The 18,151-nt window shown below is 34.8% G+C and overlaps 1 protein-coding gene across 8 annotated transcripts in view; it reads right to left on the bottom strand.

The window, feature by feature from the left end:
- DMD (dystrophin) overlaps positions 1-18,151 on the bottom strand; it is a 1,145,544-nt gene that overhangs the window by 772,194 nt on the left and 355,199 nt on the right. For all 8 annotated transcript variants that reach the window (XM_074858566.1, XM_074858564.1, XM_074858568.1 and 5 more), the window contains 2 exons: positions 12,637-12,812; positions 2,687-2,810 (listed from right to left, as the gene is read on the bottom strand). In XM_074858566.1, the coding sequence (XP_074714667.1) occupies positions 2,687-2,810; positions 12,637-12,812 (300 nt within the window). The remainder of the gene's footprint in view (positions 1-2,686; positions 2,811-12,636; positions 12,813-18,151) is intronic.

Genomic DNA, 18,151 nt, shown 5'->3' with positions numbered 1-18,151 from the left:
ACACCAATATATATATTATATATATAGTGTGTATATATATGCGATAGTGTGTGCATATATATATATACACACACTGCCGTGTAGGGAGAAAACTAAATGATAGCCAGTAAGGGCAAGATGGGACTTCTGAATGCATCTGTACATGGTCACGTGTATGCATGTTTAAGTACAACACTGGGGTATGACTATGTATGTCAGTACAACACAACCTTTTTCAGTTATCACTAATATGTTTTCCTTTTTGGCATTTCATCTTTTTTTATAAATCTACAACTTTATTAGAGATTAGATTATAATATATTAAACCCCACATAATCTTATTTTTCATTGATTTGAGGCTCCTTTTGTGGGAATTAGAAGCAAAATGTGTTAACAAGCAACAATGAAACTCCTCAAATCAATGAACTGGACAGTAATTCCTGCTTTGGCTACTAGTTTTATGGGTGGAGACAGAGATCAGACCAGGAAAAGTCAGGTCAGGACAAGCTTTAAAACTGGGCAATTTAAAAACCTGGGTTTTTCTGCTGTTTTGAAAAGTATGTACCAAGACTTCCATTAACAGAAAACTCTTCAACACAGAATCCATGCAGTACTTGTCAAGTGCCATCTTTCAGAGTTCTCTCTATCAAATTAATACATGTAATCAGGATGTTTTCTCCCTAAAACCTCTAGAAACTTCTACACTTAACTTGATTTTCCCAACAAAATGTTCATTTTAAAAGCAGTGATACTCTGAAATTAGAACCCATCTCGGTCTTTAAAAATATTTTCAATGTTAATGAAAGATACATGTTAATTTCTCTTATTTCTATTTAGAGTTACTGGTTTGTCTCAGACAGCTCTTGATACAAAGCAGATACTTCTTTTGCACTACTTTTTAGTAAAGATGCTGGAAATTGGTTTCTTAACCATCCAGTTATTCAATTTCTAAGGAGGTCAAAGAAACATCTGAAATATCTCCTGTTATCTGCAGTGTCTTGAATTCAAATTTACAACGCCCATGCACTGGTCAAACTCCACACCTCTTTTCCCTCCCTCCCTCTTCCTCCAGTATTATGTATGTTTCACCAATCTAAATGAGATCTGAACAAATGTGGTAGGTAGTGGCCTCCCAACCCCAATGTTCTTCCTCAGCACTAACAAAGGCAAGGCAAGAGCTGCTAGGAACTCCAGCTGGGACCAAAGGAAGGTCTGTGGTTCACCTACCTCCACCCCTTTACTTGTAAAAATCACCACCTCCTTGGAAGCAAAGAAAGGAAAGAAGGAGACTCCTGTATCCTTTAATGCTTTTATAAAGTCTTAGAAACTGACAATATGAGGTGGGACATCATACTGGTTAGGGAAACTTGATAGTGCAGGTATCCAGCATAATATGTAGGTCAAATGAGCTAATTTGCCATGCTTGAAATTGTTATGCTCCTCAAAATGGGAATATATGATGGGGAGACACAAGCATTTTTTTCCCCTCTGTTTCTTTTTGAATTTTACCTACAATGAAGGTTGAAGCATTCGGAAAATTAACTGTGTATCTACTTATGTGTTAGATGAATCCCATTACCTCAGTATGGAAGCATTTGAACCCATAAAATCTTCTCTGTATATTTGATCCATTTTGTATATTTGCTTTAATATATATATATTTATGCATATTTCACATAACATGATGCGGTGCCATGAACTAAACTCAGGATATTACATTCTAATAGATACTTACTAGGAGTAATATGACATTAACAATGAAACTAAAGTTATTGCAAAAAACCCTATCATTTAACATGAAATTTTAAAATGTATATTTACAGCCACAAAATTCAGTGTTCCTCAATCTTATCACAGCTGATGGACAAGCAGACAGTGAGAAAAAACAGCAGCAAAACTAACTTCAATACAGTAACTTTGTTCCATCTGTTTGTGTTCTAGGAGTATGCATCACCATATATTTTAATGAAGTTCCATGATATACTCTGACACTTTAAGAGCTAAGTATAAAAAAATGTCCACTTTCTCTTACTCAGAAAAGACAGGCATTTTGCATCTATCTTCAAAAATTAAATATGGAAGAAAATTTGTAATAGTTTCGTTTTCAAGGGCTATATTCAGAGTGTGCGAAACACATACACAAACACAGCTACACCTTAAGCAGTGCAGAATCATTCATTTTGCCAAAAGTAGAAAAGAACTGATTTTGGTTCAGGCATGGTACTACAATAGAGTGTTTAAAAAAAAAAAAAAAAAAAAAAAAAAAAGTGAAGACTGGTGATTTTCAGATATATTTTACAGTGCTGTAAAAAGAATTAGATACAGATTTTCTTTACCATACACTAAAAGATGACACTTTACACATCCTTCATTTTATGCATGTATAATGTCAAATTGAGCTGTTAGTATAGAATGATGATGCATATTTAAGGATAGGCTTTGATTCAACTTTACCAAAGAAGACCTTAATTAAATATGAGTATGTACGAATTAAAAGAAAGATCTCTGTATTCAGACAGCCTGTGTAGCAATTTTGGTGCCAAAATCTGAAATTCACGGAAACAGTGAGCACTTCTAAATTTCTCTTGGACATATGGACAATCTATGCTTGTCAGTCCACATTTGAACTCATTTAAACTTGGACTTTGAATGCACTTTGACAAGCTAATACAAACTAACAGACATATATACAAGTACTTTCTCCTACATTGACTCTTTGTCTGAGATCTGACAGATTGCCTTCTTTTCGATATATTGCAAACTCAGGACTCTGAAGCACTGCTTCTGAGCGGGTCATCCAGCTATGGAGCTCTGTTGTATCCGAGTCAAACCTAAGAGACAGAGAAGTGCAGTAAGACATTTAATTTCCACAGTTTCTGAAAATAGGATTGAGAGTAAACATGTTTATCTGGTTGTTTAAACAAGTGAATAAGCAGCAATTTCTCTCAGCAAAAGACAGTTTTAAATCCCCTGTATTTCATTAGGTAGTTCATAAAACTATTCACTCTAAAACTTGGAAACAGAGAAACACTTTTTCATTTTTAAGACCTTGGTTTGACAGCTGAACAGATGCAACAATTTTCACAATAAGGATTCTAATTTTACAAGCTGATGTTTTCGGAAGACATGAAACAAATGGCTCTCAGTGAAACGAGTACCACAAGTCCTGTTGGCTCAGCTGAGGATGTAAGGTCTATCTGGGTGACCAAATGCAGCCTTCATACCTGCATGATTTCTGTCCCAGCTTGTGCTGACAATATTATGAAGGATATTCAAGCAGGAGATGTGACCATTAGAAAGGAGCCTTTTCCCATTGACTCAATTCGTTGTACAATGTAATTACTAATCAACAGTAAATTATAATTTTCCTACAGCTAAAACTTTAGAAACTGCAAATTAAGACCCCCAACATTCTGTATATATTTTTTAACAAGTTTTTACCATACAGTCCTTTTTATTACAGTCTGGATTCTTTCATCAACTCCTTTAAAACTGATCTTAATTTTTGCTACCTATTCAGAAGGTAGCAGCTCAAAATGAAGGTTACCATATGCAGATATTTAAATTGCTCATGTGTAGAAAAATCAAACTATGATTCGGTATCTACTGTTGTTTTTAAAGCAAGAGGCTTGAGACAATGATTTTTCTCAGTTGTGCCACACTGTATTCTTGATTGCGTTTCTTTATTGCACAATATGCTCTAATATTTATATCTAGTTTACAGCTGATTTTCTTTTTGTGGAAATACAATTAAAACAATAGAACAGAAAGACTTAGAAAAAAATATTGAGCCGTATCTTTCAGTTTGCTTTGTAAATATAGGTTGTATCATTTACATACAATTGAAAATCTACTAAAACCAAGAACGTGAATGACAATTATATCTTCAGAGGAATTAATTCTTTTATAAAAATATACCCCATATATACAAGAACTAAAATACAAGGATGTAAGGTAAAATCAGGTGCTACAGAAATCTACATATACAGAAATGAAAACTGAATACAAGAAAGACTTCCATGTTTGATCTAATATTTATGCCTCCCTTTCTTTTCCACTGTGATCTTTGTGACTCCATTTAACAGCACAGTGTGAAAGACTGAGTAATAAATAATGAAAGCAGAAGAAAGAAGAATCACACACTGCCTTAATCTGAGCCCAACATTCTATATTCAAATTATAAACTCTTAGGAATAATTTTGATAAAGCAAGTCCTAATACTACTATTTGAACACTCATTAGAGGAGAAAAAATATGATTGTGAAGTAATGGAAGGTGCAGAAACCTTAATCTCATAAAGAATTACAAGTTCAGAGGTGGAAGACAAAATTCCTAGACAGTTCAGGGAATTTCTGTGCTGGTACCAGATTCTAATCCCTGAAATCAAACTGCATGGCCAGTTAAGAACTTCCTAGTTCAGCTTTATTTCTGATCCTATGTGACATTAAATCAACTGCAATTTTTGAAACAACGTTATCCTCTGTTCTGCATATAATAACTGCATATTCAATGACCACAGAACAAGAGACATCTGATAGCAATGAAGATGAGTTTACCAGTCCCTCAGTACTAAAATCCCTTGGCTGCAGGTAGAATTGTATTATTTCTGGTGTTCACTCCATTCTCAAGCTGAAGGTAAGTAGGACCAGTGAGATCAATTTACTGAAGAATAGCCTGTCATTAGCCTGGTATAGGATGGAAATTGACAGAGCAAAATGTTTATCAGTGATCATTTCTTCATTTCTTAAACAAAAGGACTTAGCCCTTGCCTCTGCAACATCCTCCCTGGGAGAGGAAAGGGATAATTTGGGGCAGTTTTGATAGTACGACAAAATAATCGGGAACACATCTCATGGCCCAGAGATTCATCAGATGGTGGTTAAGTATTAGCCACAGCAGACAGTGTCTTGACAGAGCTGATCTCAGATAACAGATTGCTCTGTCACTTGCAGTTTCTTCTGGAGATAAATATAACTCCACAAAGCCTCCTGCCCAAAAAAGTGCTATAAAGAGGGGGTAAAAAAGGATTAAAAGACATGAAAGTTAATTCTAAGTAGATTTTTGAAGCACATAAATATCCTTAACATAAAGATATTTTTCAATTACCTTGGAAAAAAATTATTCTCTCTCTTATGTTCAGCTTGTATAAACCCAGGAAATACAGGTAGAATACAGCATTTAATCATTCCACTACGATGACTGGACATTTCCTTTCTGAGCACAGCTGCAGTTACAAACTATATTAACTCTAGATTGATATCAAAGGATCGAGTCTTTAAATCTCCTAAGTACAACAATACTTTTGACATTAAAAGTAACACAATATTACCTTTCTGACCCAATAAAGATCAGTGCATGAAGAATTTGTTAAAATAAATCCATGGAAGACACTAAAACCAAATCACTTGAGACAATTACTCTAAATAATTACCTTACTTTAAAGTGCACATTAGCTTGCTCCCCACCTGAAAATTCAACCTGCAATAGAGGATTTATTCTTTCTGCAGCACTGATGGTTTAGTTTCCAATTAGTCTTTCCTTCTGCTATTCCACAAGAGATACGCGATCTTTTACTGCTCTCGCTGCCCTCTCTCTACAGGCCAGCACACATCCACTGAGTTCAAATACAGTCTTTTTTTTACTCCAGAGCATGTTTGAAAAACCATCTATACATTTTTAATCCATGCCATTCAAATTTGCATGGAAGTCGTCCCCAAACTGATTTTCTGGATCTTACTAAGCCATAAGCCTACTTCAGATTCCCATTCAAACTCTCTTGCTAATATCACCACATGTACTTGTTCAAAAATGATTCCTTGTTCTAGGTTTCCCTTCCTATTCTGTATTAAATACACGATAAACCTCACATTTAAGGCATTTCACAACTTAGTTCCATTTTGGTTTTCTCTTTCTGTGCATGGAATTTCTGAACCAAATACCCAGCAGCATATGATACTCAAGTCCTACTACAAGCCCCCTATCTAATCAAATATTTTCTGGAAACCACTAAGTAACAGCAAGCGTTAATTTGCTTATACTTCACAATAAAAACAAATGCAATTTTTAATAATAATCAAAGGGCTGACTGACTATAAACTTTCCATCTGTGTAATATATCTTATAAAGACCTATTGTGGTTCTAACAGCCAGTATCACCTAGTGAATGACAATGGTATATTTTAAACTCATAATTCTGATTTTTCTTACATGCTGCCATGGTAAGATGACAACATATTTATACAAACAACTTGAATGTTGTACAAGCTCACATAGGAACACAAGTTGTGAAGTACCCTGCTGTCATGTGGCCATCACAGTGCATAATCTTTTCTCTAAATTAAATGTATTTCATCTTGAAACTGCTACTGTGTTACTGCTACCATGACTAGACAGTGGCTTCAGTACTTTTTCTTTCAACAAATAGAAAATGACTCACAATTTCCTTTGTTCATTTGATATTTCCCTCCCTCACCAAACAAGACTACACCAGGCATGTCACCACTGTGTGTCTTGGGCAGACATAAGACCATTTGCCTACATATTGAGCTGGCAGGGAATGATGCAACATAGATGCAAGAACCTCATTACTGAACTACTGCATTTCCATGGCTGGACTGAAATGCCCAGCTCATCAGTGGTCTTCCTCAGCTTGTAGCTCTTTGCTGCCTAGAACATGTCAAAGAACAACTTTACAGTATATAATGCCTATTGGTAGAATGATACTGTGATGAACTAATTCTCTGCTGTCTTCCTCCTTTATATTTGTAGCTGGTGAGCCATTAGTTGATAAATAGCCTTGTTCTTACGCCTAATTCAACAGTTTATTTGTCCTAATAAATATTTTTCCCTCCCTATTTTTTCAGTTCACTCCTCAAATAATTTTATTTCCTTTCTGAATGATATTCTGGACCTCCCTCTACAGTTCTGATACTGTTCAGTTTAGCTTCATCAACATTATGACTAGCACATTTCTGTAATGCAAACCAAGGCATCAAAGAAAATGCTAGATTGATCCCAAGTTCAAGTCTCTTTCAGAAACTTCACTAGTATCATCTTATTAGCCTCAGAGTTTTCCTTCTTTAGCCAACTATCCATCTTAACACTGGTAAGGTATGGTTATAAACCATACTTTCCCCAGTCTGAGCAGTAGTTACTGAATTGTAACAAGCAGAAATTCTGATAGATCCACCACTTTTCTCATCTATAAGGAAATCACAGCTAAGGCAAATGAAAATCTAGAGGTTGTTGTAGAATATATTCATTAATACCATTTGCCTTCAGCAAACAGCCAGTGGCTAGAGATGTAAAGTAGTTTTAAATTCAGTCATCATGCCTTTCACTGAGTGCCGACTGGTACTAATCCTATGATATAGGAGATAATTTAAGACACTAAATGTGAAGAAAAATATATATTCTCAGTGTATTTGTCACTACGCCATTTCTCACCTCACAAACAGGATAAAGGGTTAAAAACCAATAAGCACCAATGTTATAAAATGTCCATGTTTACAGACCTCAACATACCCAGACTTCTTACACTCTAAATAAAAATGTTTATCAATTATTCCTTCTGTAAACAACAGAATACTATCCTGTTGTGTCTCAGTCAGCTGTTCCTTTCCTTTGGCACTGGCTACATCGATACAACACTGAAACAAAGGACCATCAGGAAAATGGAAGACATGGCTTTCCTCTTTTTAGATTTGCTAAGTAATGTTAAATAACAATACAAGAGCAAAAGCTGCATTTCAATATGAGGATAAGACTCAAACAGCCCAATGGAGTTGCTGTAAAAGTGCTAAACAGCATTTAGTTCTAATAGGATTCATTGAACAGCAATGGGATATTTGAAACAATTGCTATCAAAACACCACTTTGAAAAAGTCATTATAATTTTTCATTTGATCTATTTTTCTACAAAAATGCAAACTTTTTAAAGTAATGAAGCTTCAGAAACCTAAATATAATAATTTTCAAAGAAATGAAGGCTACTTTCTTTTCGAAAAATTACGTTAACACTTGTTAAATGAAAAAACACTAGATGGAGCAACTATCCTATTTTAACATACCTTTCTCTTCCGGGTCTCTTTCAAATCTGAAGATTAAACATCATATCCATAATAATATGACAAATAGACTTTCTTTAGAAACATTAGGAAGTATGTACAAAGTTATTTACTGAATGACAAAGAAAGGCATCTTTGGACATAATTTAAGAACTTTAATATTACAAATTTGTTTAAATTAAATGTTAAGCAGCTCTAACCTGTTTGCTATTTAAAAACCTACCATGAATTGAGTAATTTTCATATTTTTCTATGCTACACAACTGACCTGTTTTTCCCAGAATATGCAAATACCATGAAAATGTTACATTGCAACCCTTTCTCCCATTTAGTAACAGTTACATTTAGACCAGTAACAGAATTTAGCACATGCCAGAATTATTCTGACATTCTGAAGCATTACTTTTGAGGCTGATTCAACCTTTTTTGGGTGGTCAAGGGGGAAGGAAAAAAAAGTCATCTCCTTCTTATCTCTGCTTTCCAACACTTAAGGTTTTAACGTAAGTTGCTTTAGGAGGCGAGAAAAATCAACAGGTTCTTTCCCGTGCATTTATGCCACAGTGAATTGAGGCAATGGAAATGTGACATTATTTCCTGTGTATGTTATTGGTCTACAAGTCAAATTGTTTCTCCTCTATTTCTTCAGTATAAATAGAGACTCTCATACTTCTAATCCTTCCAAAGCACTTGGAAATGTAAAATTAAAAAGCATTCTAGAAAGCTTGATGCTTCAGCTTTAGTCATCCGTTGTTTCCCCTCAACTAAGTAGCTGGAGACCATACCCTTACACAGCCCACTAAAGCAATATTCACAGTGTATCCAAACTACTCTTTTTCCCTCCTTGAAACTAAGCACCTAGCAATACACACTGCAAGTGCACTGCATCTTTAAGACATCATCTAGTCTTTCTAAAACACTTAGATCACAGGAAAGAAAATCTGGAGCACAAATCTTTCCAAACATGTGGCAATGGAGCCTGAGGTATTTATTTCAGACATACCGTTTTACAGCAACAACACTGACTAAAGCTTGAGAACTGATCAAAGAAGCTGACAAAAACTGGAAGCATTATTCACCACGTCAAAAAAGCCCCAACCCCTAATGTGGCTTTCACCTCAGTCCCAAAAAACAGCAGGCAAGAGCATACAGTGCGTTGCACTATGACTGCAGAAAGAGGCCAACACAATCTGGTTATGCACCTTCAGAAGCTTCTGGGAAGCATTCAGTAATTGCTGGGGTTTTTTAAGTCAAACAAAAACTAAACAGTACAGAATAATCTACCCTTAGTCATTAAGTACTCAGGGAAAATTTTGAACATAAACACACATACATACAATACGGAACGATGTTGGAGAGAGAGGTTGAGAACCCTTCCATTCTCTTAGTTTATTTCAAAAAACAAAAGCTATACAGTACTATGGCGTATTTTCTCCTTGGGTGTAGGTACAACTAAATATATACAAAAAACCCTGAAAGGGTTGTTGCAGCCAACAATGGACCCAGAAAATAACTGACTGACTGTTTGGGAATACAAACATGAAGTTCTCCCAGCAAAAAAACATTGATGAAAAGGTGTCTAGTCACCAATACATATAGACATTTCATCTGAGCACCCAAATTTTAAGATGAATTTTCTTCTCCCACTGTTACGCTTATGTTCAGTATAAATTTATGATGATGGAGAAAGAAAACAGCATACTGTCAAATGTATTAGCTTCTAAGACTGCACATTTGTTTTAATAAAATCAGGCACAATAACCAGTATTCTAAGCTGAAACTCCTGCCCTGAAGTTTCCTCTCAAAGCATTTCTCTGAACCTATTTATTGACTGGTCCTCCTGCTCCAGAATGCCCGCTTGGACTTTCTAGAAAGGGAAAGTACATAAGTATTTTTTTTGTCTGTTCAGTTAGAAATGCAAAAAAAAAAAAAAAAAAAGCAAAAAAATTCCATTCAGATAATACAAACATCATTCATTCTGCTGCACAGCTGTGGACATTTCTAACATGGTTTACTTTGCACATTAGCATATTATAGGTCCACTACAGGTATTCAGTGAACGGTCATGCTGAACTAGTTCACATATGATGGTATGATTAAACTGTTAAAACAAATCTAGTAACTCCTGCATACAAAGCAATATTCCAGCTAGTTAGACCATATTAAAGTGTATTAAACAGTGAACTCCCTTTTTCCTGCTAGAATGCAGATTTCTTTCCTACCAGATCAAAATAAAAATCTAACCTGTGCAGAAATAAAAAGGACTCTGATTTTAAGTATATATAAGAAACCACAATTTACTCTTAGATATAAAGTCATCCTAGACAAAGACTGAGAACTACAGATTGTTTGAAGGTTCATATCTTGATTCTTACCCAAAAGTTAAACAGAACTTATATGGTGACTGAATATCTTTTAGACAACATAAATCAAAACCCCTTGAAACCTAGTATGCAATGGTAAAAAACATTAACACTCTGTAAATTTGGTAGCAGATCTGCCAATAATATAGCTGCAAGCAATCATATTCTCAAATTTGATAATATAACCTATTTTCTGTACATGGATCTATCAGATTTATATATAACCTCACTAGTTGGAATGCTTTAGATAGACAGCAGCTAAAACACTTAAAGAATTTATAATTCTCAGTTTGTATAAAACAAGGTATTTCTGAACATAAACAGTTCTTATATTCCAGCTAATTCCTGCCCTCTGGTAGTTTCCTTGCATGATGAATTAGAAGACTGCAGTCTGCTGTACCCCGACAATTTTACTTTCAGTATTAAAGCAAATCAAAACAATATGAGCAAAAAGGAAAATACAAATTAATATTAAATACTTAGTAGATAAGAAAGGAACTTCTGCTGCAAACTGGTCTCCAATTCTATAATAATGCTATTTATAGCAACAACTTTCTTGAAGAATTGTAAAAGATATGTTTAAAAAACCTCACTCTACTTCATTTAGTTTTAACTCAGATAATGCTTTCCTTTATAACAGTAGACTCGCATTTCACTTCCTTACATTTCTGTTCAGAAAGAACATTCCTAAAACATTCAGCTTGGAAAAAAAAAAGGAAAAGTTTTAAAATATCAATTATTGAAACACTTGAAAATTTCAGGGGAATTTTTATTCTTAATTTTTCAATTTCAAAATTAATGCCTTAATATAGGTTTACTCTTGCATATAAGACAAGAGGGCCTCGATCCTGTTTGAGATCTTTGCACATTACCACTGAAACATTAACAAGAGCACTAACGCTTACAATGTCTGTTAAGTAAAAACACTGCCATCTAACAATTCCTTGAACAAATTCAAGAATTGTGAGTCTTCTGATAGTCATTATTTTGAGTGCTTGGGAACAGATTAGCAAAATATAACTCTCACTATTACTTAATGGTAACCTAGGATAAGTGAAAAAAAAAAAAAGATTACAATTCAGGACTCAATTCATTCAAATTTAGCTAACAAAGTTACTTATTTAGTCTAAGCACTTTCTACAGAAAGAGTAGTTATCCAATTTAACACAGAGGGAGTGAATCACTCTTCTTGCATCACATATACCGTGTCCTTAAATAATGAGGCTAAACTAGAAATCTTACTTTTAGAATGGTCAAAGAGGGGTAAGATAAATCCCACTTCAGATGGCCATGTATTAAAAAAAGTATGTATTTGTTCAATGACATAATCCTTTAATCAAAAAAAAAAAAAAGATTTCTCATATTCTTGGTATATTTCATTCTTCTTACTTTCTTGTAAAAGAGTCTTTATCACTGAAAACACATTGAACTGAGCAAAGATATTTTCTATAGAAATGAGACATTGAATGCAGTTTCACATTCCTTTCAGTCCTTGAATCTGTTACCTTGGAATTCAGATGTTTATCTAAATATCAAAAAACATTTCCATAACAAACATAACAATGAGTGTTTGGAGTCTAGCTTCTTAGCATTTCATTTGGAAATTTAGTGCTTGAGCCAATTGTACTTAAACTGATCAGAAATTTTTCTCGTGACTTTAACAAGTGTTCAGTATTAGTCTAAAATCCCTTATCACTTGTACTTGAGTTACACAGAAGAAAATCTGAAAATAATGATACTGCATGTTTCACCAAATATTAACTCTGTCTCTGCAGAACTGTTATTTCTACTGCTGACCCACAAGCCAGAAAGAATACAACCTGAACTTTATAAGCCAGGCGATATCTGCACTACTAGTATTCTAACTATTAAAAAAAAATTTTTAATGAATTTTAAAAGCTGAGAACTAATGGAATATTTCTTGTCCTTCAAGCTTCAAGTGGGACCCCCACAATGCCATACATAAGGACTTCTACTGACTATAATTATTAACACAATGGTATTGACATAATGATTAGCATTCTATAATGCAAAATATTTGGACTAGAAGCACAAAAAAATCTGTAACTTATCTTGAGTAAAGAAAGATAATAATTAATTGGTACCTTAATAGAGAACAGAAATATAATTTTAACCTAAAAAAAGTATACAACAATCTACTGCAGTCAAATCAAAGACTATTTTTTCATTCTCATCCAAATGTTCTCTCTCCAACTCTTAGTGATTCTTACCTCCTCCTAATTTCTGAATCCAGAAGGAGTTGCCTTTTTTTGTGGGGTGGAGGTGGTGGGAGTTCCTCTTTAGCATGCTTAACCAGGATTTGTTCTCTTGTGGTCACCATAGTTACACTTTCCATTACAGTTGTCTGTGTTAGTGATGTCTGAGTGGTAGTGACAGCCTGTGAAATCTGTGTGAAGTATAAAAACAGAGGTCACACATTGTTTGAAAAACTTCAGTAAAGACTGTTTGGAGTAGCAATAGAAAATAATGAAAAACTGCTCCTGTCTGATCATAGGGTGACCTATGTGATAAAATAACACTATATGCAACTCAAACCAAATTGTTTTATCTGACTCATGCTGTGTGAATAAGATATCTGCAAAAATCAATATCAAAATCAGAAAGGATCACGAACAGAATGAACTTATGGCTCCCTGTAAGTAATGCTGAATGAAGAAATGAATGTTCAGTTTTATGAGGGAATTGAATGATAGCAAATATATAAAATGTTACTATTCCTATATGTTCCCCTGCCACCGTTCTGAAAATCCATTCCTTGAGAAGTGATAATGTCATGGTAATAGCACTAAATTACCAATTGTTATTTTTACCTTTTATAATAATTTTCAAACTAGAATGTAACTCATCACAACCTACTTGCACAAAAGGGCAGTTAGCTTTCTGTCCAGAAATCTTAAATTAGAAAACATGCACTAGAAGGCAAATTAATTTGTGTCAGTTTTATTCCATAATTAAAAACTAACGTTAGGGGGTCATAACAGATACTAATACACATACTATGTAACACTGTAAACACTACCAATCTAATGCATTTAACTTTGCCCAGTAGTATGAAAATAAACCCTTCACATAGTTCAGCTGCATAAAAAAAAAAGGAATGATGAGAAATATTTTCTGCTCATATTTGTTTGAAAGATACCATACTGTACATGTACTGCCTGTTTATATTTGTTTCCATATAACATCAAACTACAAACTTTCCACTTAAACATGGGCAGTTGTTCTTAAGTCCCTTAACTCATGAGAAATGGGTCACTTCCTTTTTTGGTTCTGTCAGATGATGGCTCATTTGTCAAAATGCTCTAGTTATAGCTCCAATGACCACCTCACAGTTTAGGGGCAGTGAAATGGAAAATAAAAAGAAGTTATAATATCAGGAGCAGGAAAAGCTGTGCACCAGAAAAGCCCTGCTTCTTTGCTTACTGCCAGTGTGCAAGAATTAGAAAGACTTTTTAATTCAATGACAGGAATGCCAGTATCTAAAATTCCATGAAACTATATACACACATAAATTATCTATTAGTTCTTGCATCAGAAACTCAGTAATAAAATTGAGTTACCTTAGTTATTGAGACATTAATGTTTCCATAAACAATGGAGAAGAGGCATACAGGTAATCAACTGCAACACCTTTCCCACAATGCTTTCTTATAGTGAAAAAGAGTGACAAGGAAAGGGGGATACTGTTAGCTATCAGTCTCTTCTCAGCAGACAAAATCAGTAAAGCTAAAAAAAACTGAAAAAAACCCTAATTTCTGCCAGTGTTGCCAAATCTTTCACGTGGCCTTCTAAACAGTCTTCTAAAAGTCTTCTTGTTCTTTGTCCAGTCTGCCAGTGGAAGCGATGACTAGGGAAGTCTGTTACCACCATCATTTTGGCAGTCTTAGAGCAGTCAGCTCAATGCTATGCTTCCCCCTCTAGAAATCACCAGCTGTCTAGGCTTTAGAGCAGAATCTGGACTACTCAGAAGACCACAAAATTAAGATTCAGAGCAGAATTTTTTATAATCTCTGGATTAATTATGTCAATTGGAGTAAGCTGCTTGTGAACTGAAGGGACTTAGCTAGTGTATGAACTACATAAATTCTTTGGAAGAGAAAAACACCCAGTTGACTATTTAATCACCACATTATTATGTATTAATACTCTTGTTTTAGTTCCCTCAACAAGATGTATTGACTTTGATATTTACATCATCAAGGCCAGGCTGGATGGGGCTTTGAGCAACCTGGTCTAGCAGAAGGTGTTCCTGCCCATGGCAGGGGGGTTGGAACCAGGTGATCTTTAAGGTCCCTTCCAACCCAAACCATTCCATGATTCTTTGATCTACAGAAATCATGACAATATTAAGTAAACATCTCCACATAGTTTTATGAAAATTTTATACAACATTCTTTTCAAATTTATTTTTTATTAATTTGGGGGGCAGGGGAGCAGAAAGAAAAAGCAAATTGAAGCTTCTGATGTCTAGGGTTCTATGAAATTTGAGGATAACACCTGATGTCACCTTTTCTTGAGTTGACTCTGTAGCTAAGAACACTCCAAATAATTGCTTGCTCCTTATATGCAGTTTTGGGTACAGTCTCCCTCTCCTCTTCTTAAAAAATTCTTATTACACTCGGTTTTATCAAAAAATCAATGATAGGATGATGTTTGTGACACTGAGGTCATATCCTGTCATGTTTCCATTTGCCAGTCAATACCAGGGTACAGTTTACAGTGAAGTAGGTGTAAAATAGAATAAACAACAACTAGGGCACTGTAGGAATCATCTGCAGCATACTACCAATTACACAGGAGTAACAGTTTCTGCTGGTAATTAGGAACTGTGCTTCAAAAGCAGGCAGTGCAATTACCATATGCTCAGAGCAGTCAAGTCATGATGCTGTGTGTGTGTGTGTGTGTGTGTGTAATGATTTACGTGTCAAAACAGTAAAGAAGTATTCTTCATGCTTAATCAATAGGAGTGGAGGTTAAATACACTTCAAAAGGAGAATGGAGATATGAATTTGAAGTTCATAATCATTCTAATTAGAGACTGGATAAGACTGAAAGGTAGTAAAGATTACACTGCAATGTAACTCTGAAAGATGAAATTGGTTCACGTTTAAAGAGTGCACACAGTGGGTAAAGGACAATCCTTAAAAATATAAGGGAGTAGCTTGTATTAGCTTCCCTGGCAAAATGCCCCAAAACCTACCTCTTAAATGTAATCATTGAAGTGGTGTGTTTCATGTATTATTCAAATAATGACAGTAGAGTTCCCTCATCCCTTAGTTCCTGACAAGCAAATATCAATCTGAGAAGGGGCAATACAAACTAGGCCTTTAACCCACTAGAAAATCATATGGAAAGTGCTAAGGTGACTCACAAGGCTGCACATTAAAAGGCTTTCAAAATACAATGCTTGCCTGCAGTTTCACATCAGCAAGCTCATCTTAGAAATGTGTTAAAACTCATCTCTTTTCAGAGCGGACAAATTTAAATCTTCCTTTTCATCCTCTACAGGCAAACGTATGTACAATGTGTGTATAGCACTTCAGCAGTTTTATGTCATTTTATTTCTCTTTTATATGGCAGCCTACCTTTAATGCCATCATTTATTACTGCCTTTGGAAGTGCCCTCCATCCTGATAAACTCATAATTTTCCTTAACACTCACTTTTGGAGCTGTCATCTGTTCTTTGATGAAATGTATGTATGTGAGTGGGGAAGTTCAGATGAGGAATGGTGTTTTCTTTAGTTTGGGAAGGTTTTCAGTACAATTTAGTGAAGCACAATGAACTCACCAAAGGTGGGTTTAGAGTTTCTAAAAGCTATGCATCTAGTTTAAGCAAGTTGTCCTTGTCCTTGATTCCACTGTGTGGTCAATGAAGGAAAGTTGACATTCTCATGATGAAGACAAACTGCTTTGTAGAGGTATCTCTCAGAAACAAAAATGTAATTATCAAGGTACTATGAGAATTATTAATGAATTGAATAAAGTTATTTTTTAAGTCAGTATCTAAGTTTGATAACGTCCTGGATTTGAGTGAGTGGCGGGGGTTTTTGGTAGCAGGGAAGGGGGCTACAGTGATGGCAGTTTCTGATATATTTTAGTGAAAAATGTTGTATTTGTCACCCTCTTTCAAATCCCTTCCTCCTCAGTTCATTATTAGAGAGATAACTAAATCTTTTAGAGGTACTTTTTTTCTTGCAGTCTAAATGTGTAAATGAGCTCTGTAATGAATAAATGTATAAACCCCACGAACATCATCTGCCCTGCCTGGATAGAAACATGTGGCAAAAAGTACACCATCAGCATTTCATAGGGTACATATGTAAACTGCATAATAGTTAACACTGAATGTGCAATGTCTCCAGAACATCAAGCAATACACCCATAACAGCATATCAACTTCGTGCTGAGCAAAGTAGCTTCTCCTTGGAGGAAAAGCTTATCAATTGAAGTGTGCTGCTATAAGACAGATACACTGTTTTGGGAATCCAAAGCATCTCCCATCTGTGCTGTTCCATGATGTATGGATGTACAGCCTCAGGATTTCTCACTTCACAAGGAGGCTATATTTTCTGTAATCTAAGTTCCATTTTCAAAACTAGTATCTGCTTTTATGACCTATCAACAATCTAAATAACTCTTGAAAACTTCGGAGTGACTTATTAACTTAGAATCATGTTACTCTAGCCATCCCAAATTCAAAATGCATCTGGATTTTCCTCTGCATTGAAACAATAGGTTCCCTACAACAAATATACAAGAGTTAAATCAAATTTTCAACTGTTAAAAATGCTGTGTAGCACAAACTGGTTTTGCCTTCGGTTACTAAGTGAGATTGTACCCTTTCCCCATTTTCTTCTCTTCTGTTCTACCAAACTGATTTTTCTAACTTCAGCTACACAAGAAACTGTATCACAGAGCAAACTAAAAGATGAAGGTATGAGTTGGAAGCAAGGTTATTGAGAGGTATTCAGATCACTACAGGAAGTATAGCAGCTTTCATTTATTTACCCAGACATAAGTTGGTAGAAGTGTTAGTATACAGCAACAAAAAAAGTGCAGCATGGTCAAGGAAATTGAATCAAACTGACCAGAACTATAAGAGGCCCTCTAGGGACAGGACAGAGGTGCGTGCAGTAACATTCTGCTTTGTGTTATCATTAAAAAGTCTTATGTCCATTTTCATTTCACCAGTCATACAACAATAGCACAAAAATAACTCAGTATTAATGAGATAATGGAAAGGAAAAGAGTGAGATCATTTGGGTTTAAATCCAATAAGAAAGAGATACTGACAGATGGCTATGAAAAATGAATGGATATGTTTTCTGGTTTAAAAAATGTGAAACTTTAAAACCTCAATTTCTTCTTTAATATATTACAGTTAACAGAAAAGAGCTGGGCAAAATAATAGCTGATTATATCATTTTTTCATTGGAATTTTGGCCATAGGTATGGAATGATTTCTTTATTTTTCCAAGAAACTTGTCTTTTTATGGCCTCTCTTTTTAAACTGTAAATCAGAATAACATAAGCAGAAGTAAAATAGTAATCTATTATAAATTCACTGTTGCAAAGAAATAAAAATAATTTCTCTTTAACTAGCAAACAGTTCTTACACTAATTTCAGACAAAGTGCTATTCCACAGAGACAGCAATGAAAACAGTTCATTTGAAGTGACAATCATAGGTTAAAATTAACTGAAAAGAGTATTTTCATTATGGAT

The sequence above is a fragment of the Strix uralensis genome, chromosome 2 (assembly GCF_047716275.1).
Source record: "Strix uralensis isolate ZFMK-TIS-50842 chromosome 2, bStrUra1, whole genome shotgun sequence".
NCBI lineage: Eukaryota > Metazoa > Chordata > Aves > Strigiformes > Strigidae > Strix > Strix uralensis.
Note: the sequence above shows the minus strand (reverse complement) of the source record. Positions and strands in the feature narration are given on the sequence as shown.